The 8,604-nt window shown below is 38.3% G+C and overlaps 1 protein-coding gene across 1 annotated transcript; it reads left to right on the top strand.

Moving 5' to 3' along the window:
* Nucleotides 1-231: 231 nt before the first annotated feature.
* Nucleotides 232-6,431, top strand: LOC119188516. Its single transcript, XM_037446894.1, has 6 exons — nt 232-342; nt 512-673; nt 1,739-1,834; nt 2,945-3,016; nt 4,238-4,289; nt 6,273-6,431. The coding sequence occupies exons 1-4, from the start codon at nt 232-234 to the stop codon at nt 2,957-2,959; spliced, it is 384 nt and encodes a 127-aa protein (XP_037302791.1). The 3' UTR covers nt 2,960-3,016; nt 4,238-4,289; nt 6,273-6,431.
* The last annotated feature ends 2,173 nt before the right edge of the window (nt 6,432-8,604 follow it).

The following is an 8,604-nucleotide window of genomic DNA, read 5'->3' on the forward strand; positions in this document are numbered from 1 at the left end:
TTTCTTTCTCTACATCGACACATTATACACAAAAAACACACACAATCACCAACAAAATGACACGGGACTGGATACGTCACGGATCCAACGCTGGATTTGTGGTGGGTGCATACAGTGGGTCCAGGACGGGTCGCCGGCTCACTCGAGCACCCCGGTGAAGATCGACACGCTACAGTTTGTGCCCAAAAACACCAACCCCAAGGAGTTTAAGCAGCTTCAACAGCAGGTGAGATGGTCTTTATGTTTACCTTTTTATTCCCAATCCTGGAGGGGGTCACGTGGGACGAGGCCAGCAAGCTCGTCGGCGAGGACGCCGTCAACACGCACACCGGCGATCACGTGGTGAGTGCACCATCAGGCGATCAGTGATGGAGAGCTTATTACAGGATTGTGGTCTCTATCTGAAGGATGGATCAGTAATATACCATGCAGGTGTAGTGTTAGTAATATCGCGAAGCAATAAAAAATGTGGTCCTTCGAGCCGGATAATGACGTGATTGTACGTTCTCAGGTGCTGATGGGCGCGGCGTCCAAGGGCATCATCCAGCGCGGCTACCAACACAACGCGACCGTGTACAGCGCGCCGTACGCGCGCAACCCTTCGACCACATCACCGACAACGAGATCGACGAGTACAAGCGCGATGTGGAGAGGAAGCGCCGCGGGAACGACTGTGAGTTTACATTTGACGACGCTTATAGACGTCGCGACGGATATTTATTTTTTATTTTTTCTCTTTGTTAGGTCCACAAAACTGGTTACAAACACATAACATTCATAAAATAAAGTTTTAATACAACTTTCAAAATATTTGCAACCTTCTGGAAGTGAACACGACATGCACAAATTAGAAATAACACGAATGAATATGAGAAATTGATAATCGCTTATGAGGTACGCGTTACAAGTTGAGTATCTAGGTTAAATTATATGTATTTGAATATGTTTAACTTAGCTGAAGCGTATTATAACGTCAATGTGAATTATTAAATATCATGGTCGTGGAATCGGATTGTATATTAATTATATTGTATACTAGCTGACCCGACGAACTTCGTACCGCCTAATTGTCGATTTTTTAAATTATTTTTAATAGTCATTAAAAAATATTGACATTAATATTTATATGTTACTAACTTCACTCAATTGTTTTGCCTTTCCGGAACCCGTCCACTAACATTTAAACTTTATGGTATGGTATTAAAGTTCAAGTTGACTTTTACATAATATTACGAATCTTTTGTATGGGAATATAGAAAAGTGTTGTTCTAAACTTTTTCAATCAATTTATTTAATTTTTTCTCTCCAAAAGAACCATCCTCGTACTTCAAAGAATATTATAAAAAAAGAATTAGCGAAATCGGTTCAGTGGCTCTCGAGATTTGCGCTTAGCAAAAGATTCAGCGATTAATTTTTATATTGTACTAGTGACCCGCCCTGGCTTCGCACGAGTGCAATGCTGATGCTAAATACACTACAGAAAAACTGTGAACGTTGTATATAAAACAAAGCGGCCCGCTCTGGCTTCGCACGGGTGCAATGCTGACTATTTAATGGATGTTATTATTATACATATAAACCTTCCTCTTGAATCACTCTATCTATTAAAAAACCGCATCAAAATCCGTTGCAGAAGTTTTAAAGATTTAAGCAAAAATAGGGGACAGAGAAAGCGACTTTGTTTTATACGATGTAGTGATATCCGGCATGACGATTTGTAATTGTATGTGTATTGCAGACGACACGGACCTGTCGGAGTCGGAGGCGATCAGCGCGGCGCAGTTCACGTCGCCCGCCAGCGCGCCCTCCGAGACCGAGGAGGAGTCGCGCGACGGTCAGTCACCACTCTCACTGTCAACCTTACATATCTTCCTATTTTTTTTTTTTTCAAGTGCAGAGGAATAGGGGACCGTCCTGTCATTGATTTTGTACATTATTCTATATGTAATGGTTAATAATACTAAAAGAAACCCTGCTGCGAAAACTGCATTAAAATTGGTTAAAAATGAGCCAGTAATTCATATTTCAAATATTACTAAGTGCCGAAGTGGGCGCGATGTGGGCATATCGCTTGATCTCTTTCTTTCGCACGCGTCGTAATGCCTGACGTCACACGTGGGTATTGCGCCTCTTTTCTGTTTCTCGTTACTTGCCCCTTCTACCGAAATTGAAAGACTTATAACTTGTTGATATTTTATCGGATTTAAATAATTATTTCTGTGTTATAATTTATCTAACGTAAATATTTGATAATAGTAAATAACAAAAAAGAGTCCGGTTCCCTATTAGGGAGGAGGAGGCGAACCTCAACCGCTCGGGGCCTTACGATCTTATCTATACTTATAATCAATCTGTAGAGAGGTCAATTCTGTACATGAAATATATTTCCAAAATAACTATCAGGGGGTGATTAGGGATCGATACTGATGCCAAAAATGTAATTAGTAAAATTTTTGTCTGTCTGTCTGTCTGTATAACCGTTATAGAAACAAAACTACCCGACGGATTTTTAAAAGAAACTTGGTACAATTATCTTTCATACTCCTGAGCTGGTTATAGTATACTTTTCATCACGCTACAATTAATAGGAGCAGAGCAGTGAAGGGAAATGTTGGGATCTATGATAAAATGTTTCACTCTTTACTTTTTGCTCTCTGGGGCCATCTCGTCGTTTATGGCCGCCACTGTGTAAATGTCTAGGATCAAAGATAAAAATACCCTTTCAATTCATAGTGTTGTCTCCCAATTAAATGGAGGGAAGTGGAAAAATATCCAACACCTTCCTATACTAATAGAATTATATCGCCTTAAGCTTCTAAGCTAAGCTAAGACCGTATGCTCCTTTGCCTCACATAAAAATGTAGATATAGTCACGCATTAAAGGTCAAAGTATAGTGTTATAGACGTCATCAATGAAGGCTAATAGAGTGTTGTTTGTTTGCAGAACACCGCGTGCTGAGAATAGAGACAAAGCAGGCGCCCGTACGCAGCCAGCCGGAGGTCGTGCTCAGCGATGGTACGTACTACTGGAACCTAAGATTCTCCCTATTGGAACGGGCAGGGAACAATATTAATTAACCTATTCAATAGGTCAAGATAATTCAATAAGTCAAGGGATTTTATGTCTGTTTTCATTTATCATTAAGGACTCTTAGTCAATGGTCTGTAGAGATCATATTATATTTAATGCGAAAAAACAGATCAGGGAGGGGCCTAGAATCCATTGAATTAGGACAATTCATGAAAAACTTGGTTAAAATGTTTTACGGGAGGGATTTTATTCCAATAAAATCGTTATAAAGATACGAGCTATCACTCCGCAGTATTTTAGTATGATAGCACTATGTTTTTAAGATTTTTCTTTCATATTTTTCTAGTAATTTTAATGCATTATTTTTCCCTTTTTTATCATTTAGTGAGCATTTTGAATTTTTCTCTTTTCAATATTTTGAGCTCAGCTGTGAAATTTTGTTTATGTATATTAACATTTAAGAAAGTTGGAAAGTATATTTTTATAAGTTAAATTCTGGTTGACCACATCTGTTAACAAACTATGAGAGCATAACATGACAATATTTTACAGCTGACAGAATTTTCTTTTATGCATGTAATCGCTGGACGAAGTCAGATATCTTGATAATCTTCCTTTAGGGTTTAAATTTTCGACACCTTTAATTACTCTGGTCAAAGACGATCTCACGCCTTGAAGTAATTAGTGTGTGTTGACTTTGATATCTCACACTAATAAACTTCTAACCTTATTCATGGTTATTTATCTAAGGACGGAGCACTGTTGTGATAACAAGTCTGTTTCGCCGCTTTATTTATCTGACGGCGTGCTGTTTTTCACCTTTGTTTATCTGATAGCCAATTAGATTGAAGTTGTATCTCAATATAAGCCAATCACAACGGTCCTATGTCTACGCACTGCGAAGGCTGCCATACCGTCAGCACTGAGAGACAGACTTGTTATCACAGCAATGTCCCTTCCCTAGATAAAAAATGTCTATGAATAAGGGGGTTCGTATATATCTGTCTCAGTTAATATTTCGTCTCAGTCTGACGTTAAATGTCACTCCACAATGCTAGACAAAATGCTGTACAACTTAAACAAATATACGTTTGTAAGATAGTACATATAGATAGTCAATGTGAGCCAAAGTTCTCTATGGAAGATATCTGGCTTCGCTGTGTCGATGGTAGAGCAGGAGTAACGTGTAGTTTGGCGTGTCCGTAGCGGACGCGACCGACTTCTTGAACGCGGAGCGCGCACGCCGATCTCACCAGAGGTTCGTATACACCACACTACACTACACTACACACTGCACACCTATACAAAGGTCTGAAAATACACTCAAATCGTGACAATGGAAAACAGGGTTATTGGGGTGCGAGGATAATATTCGTTTAATTAAAGTTATTTGCAAGTGTAGATATCAATGCGTTTATTATTTAGAGTGTGAAATAAAAAAAATATATATGTTAGTAGAACGATAATGCTGTTTGAAGTTGTCACCGTTTCGCTATTGCCTGAATTTTATATACATATCGTTATTTGAACAAATTATAAATTTGATATTAAATTTAATTCATGTAATATTATTGCGTAGTTAAAAATGACGATATTTTATGTATTAATATACTAACTACTTTGCATGTTGGCATGTTTTTATATTCTAACCCATCCTAACCTAACTTGTAAGATACAATTAACACACTCATTAAATAACATTTGAAATATAAATTTTGCTTGATGGTTGATGTTATTTTTAGCCGGTTTTATTGATGGATCTATATTATCTAGTTTTTTATTATGTTCAAAAACGTCTGTTCTGGGTGATACTACGTTTCATAATTGATATATTTGGCCTATGTTCTTAATGATAGTTAGGTTAGGTTGGGTTAAATCGTGCAGAAATAATAATTGTTTATTATATTTTCTTTTTCTTATTTTCTTACTTCTAAATATCTATGTATAAAAAGCATTTAAGTTTTGGTCCATATTTTCAATATTAATTAAATTTTACATCATTTTTTTAAAACTAGTCCCAAATATTAAAATGTTGTTAAATTAGTTCAACGTAGGAGTTACTTAAAATATATGCATGTAAAGCACCCCGCGAGATCCGAACCTACTGTCCGACGACGAGGTGTTCCTGGACTCGGCGGCGTCGACCGGCCCACTGTCGCCCATGTCGCCCTTGACCAGCCGGCCATCACTCGCGTGCAGGTGGTGCACCGCACCGTCGGCAGAGGTGAGGTGTGGCGTGATAGGCTAGATGTGTGGTGAGGTTTGCTTGTTTGATTCCGGTGGAATCGTCTACAATGTCTTCAAACTGTCTGTGGTATCACGTGCAGATGATACTACGTAGTATACTGAAGTTGTGCTAGCGGGTTCCTGATTGGCTCCCTAAATATATCAGTAGACAATTGCGAATTAGAGTTGCAATAGTCTAGTGTCGTGTTATGTGGCAATTGTAGGTAGACCTTCTCAAACAAATTTATACTTACCATCTTACGGTATAGTGTCCCCACTGCACCTGATGGTAAGTAGAGTTGGATCGACGGATGAGATGATTACTTGACAGTCAACAGTATGCGGCCTGTTAGAACAGGATGTACTAGCTGATCCCGGCGCGACACTTTTCCACTATGACGGATTTTAACACCTTATTGGTCTATCACCAGCAAATCACCATTTTAATCATTCTTGTGAGGCCACTGCGGGCGTCTCCTACTATACTCTTCCGAGAATATTTAGATACGGTTTTTCATCGTGTAAATCATTTTATAAAAGATGGCAAACCATTTATCCCACTGGTGCTAAAGGCATTCCAATTTTACATAGTATGGACCATAAAATAGCATATGTTATTGCAATCAAATGAAGACCGCTTGATTACTTCTGGCTGTCCTTCTTCAATCTTTTTGAACGTTCACTCTTGTTCTATGTTTGTCTAAGAACATTTTTATTGTAAGATCAATGGAGTAAGTTTGTCAGCTAATGGTAGATTGTCATCATAGCCCTTGAACTTAACGCTAAAAAAATTGACTTCCTGATGATCTTTGAAAGTAATTGGGGAGTACAGTCCGACAATCGGAGTATAATACTGCATACCGATTACTCACAAAGATGACGCTGTTTCTTAAAGCAACTTTGGGTATTACCTAAGCAGGCTTTTTCTCATATTTTAATACAATTAGATCACCTTCAACTTTGCTTAATACCGCCACCCATCAATTTGGGTTGATATACCGCCTGGGTGTTATAGCGCCAGGTCGCGAGGACATGTTCTCCGACGACGAGGTGTTCCTCGAGCAAGGTCAGAAGGCGCCGCCGCAGGGACTCTTCACAACCAGGGCGCAACATATAGTCGTGCACAGGGCGCTTCCTAGAGGTACCAGAGAGCAAGGACACTATATAAGTATTATGGAAAATCGCGCAGCATATTTTCAGAGAACTTGGAGAAGTGATGGGGCCATAGCCAAGATCCCAATCGATAATGCTAATAGAAAAAATTAAAAAATCTACGATCCTATCGATAGGATCTACTGATGTCTATTCTCATGCATAAGGTTAGCATTAACGTAAACAGAAGGTATCTTGGCTACGGACCCAAGGGATCCATCTTCGGGATTTGAGGCTGTCGAAATATGTTGTATGTGTTTTGGTTTTAAAAAGGATCTGGTACCTGATCAGGATGAGGGCTTTTACGAGTGATTTTTGATATTTGTCGGGCTTTTAAACGGTCTAGCAGTGTAGGGCTGTGCCGGGCTGTCGTGGATGGCGTCGGAGAGGCTTTGGTTTTGAACATGGAGTTCTATAATGTTTAATTTGATGTATTTTTATCCTTTCACTATCATGATGGAGTTCCCATCTCCTGACCGAGTTTTAGTGCTCGATTAAGTTTCCATTTGACCATTGGGTATATGTTTTATTCACTGCCATATAATTAGGTGTGTTTGTATATTTTAGGACGCTAGTGTCGCTATTCATCGTCAAGTTTGAACAGTGTGTCGTTATATTCTGTGTCTAAGCTTGTTTTAAATCGTCATTTTCTGAATAAAGTATACAATTTATATTTATTTGTACATAAGTGATAATTTGTATAGTACTTACTATTTTATTATCATTTAATGTAGTATATGTATCCAATTTCGTATTTTATTATGTCTGTTGGTCTTATATCTGCATGTTCAAATCACCTGCAACTCATACGCTAACAATTGCATTTAACTTTCTGTGGAGACAATTAAGTGTTGAAACAATCTATATAATCCATAGAGAGTTGAATTAAAATGCACCGTGACCATCTAACGTAGCTTGATAAACGCACTAACTATCTGCCTTACAGGTACTCGAGATGAAATTGATGCGCTAAAAAGCCTTGTCCGCTTACAATAGGACCTTACACGAATATTCCCGTACAAAGAGTTTCGAAAACGTACTAAAAAATTATCAACTAGCGCGGAGAATACCCAAAAGATTTTAAATGTAACATTAATTTGATCCCTAAATTGGAAAATGACAACGTTGATAATTGCAGTACAAGCAGTCTTCCAGTCTATCCCTTCAATAGAATGGGACGGACGAGCCAGGTCTGAGTACGCTTATCGTACTAGATCTCTGCCTAGACGGAAGGTATCTGGAGCTAATAAGCTTTTCAGGACTCGATCATACAGCGGCTTCATCAATTCCTATTTAAAAGACCCAGCACCGGCTCATTTCCATGTCCCAAAGCTGTTTTCCTGGACCAAAGAAAATGTCGCGTTGCTTCAATCAACAAATGACAAAAAAAATCCAAGTTTAGTTTATTTTTCAATGGAAAACATTCCACTGAAATGTTCTGATGAAGTACGTTCCGAAGCAAGTAAAATAGTTAGGGTTTCTGAGAAGGTCGTGCCCGTTTTTAAAGTGAAAGTCGATGAGTTTGTTTATAGCCAGGAGTTTAATGAGGATAATTACATTGGCGATATAGGTGAGAGCTTTTCTTCAGAGCATCAGACTGTCATTGAAAAGAAACCGGATACTGTAAATTCGCCCGTCGATACCCCAACAGATATCAAAGATAAAGACAGCAGTGCGGAATATTTAGATACAGTAGAAGATGTTAATAAAACTATAGAATCCGTAGAAGGGGAGTATCATAGTTTTACTGAAGATTTTGAGGAGGCATACGAAAGTCCTGTAAAGACTTGGTTGATAAAGATACGAGATTATTCTGTTCCTATAAATTTCTACTGCGAAGACTACAGTAAACTAAAAATAAATAAGAGATCGCCGTTGAGTGGATTGAAACAATCTTTAGAACCTATTATGGAAGAGTCGAAGAGTTCAAATGAATCCTGCAGTGTATCACATAAAGATGAAAACGATTTGGAATCGGAAATTGTTCTTAAAAGTGTGCCTTCTGTTACTACAATACCCAATGAATCAGATATTCTTAATTCTATGAAAGATTATCAAAATGTACTAACAGGTGAATTAGAAGACAAAACCGACATTGGTACTATGAAAAATAAAACTGCACAAACAAATGGTGACGAAAACATTGTAGTGGTTACTGGACAAAAGGAATTCTTCAAGGAAAATAGTGTTAATAA

The sequence above is a fragment of the Manduca sexta genome, unplaced genomic scaffold (genome assembly GCF_014839805.1).
Source record: "Manduca sexta isolate Smith_Timp_Sample1 unplaced genomic scaffold, JHU_Msex_v1.0 HiC_scaffold_3888, whole genome shotgun sequence".
Lineage (NCBI taxonomy): Eukaryota > Metazoa > Arthropoda > Insecta > Lepidoptera > Sphingidae > Manduca > Manduca sexta.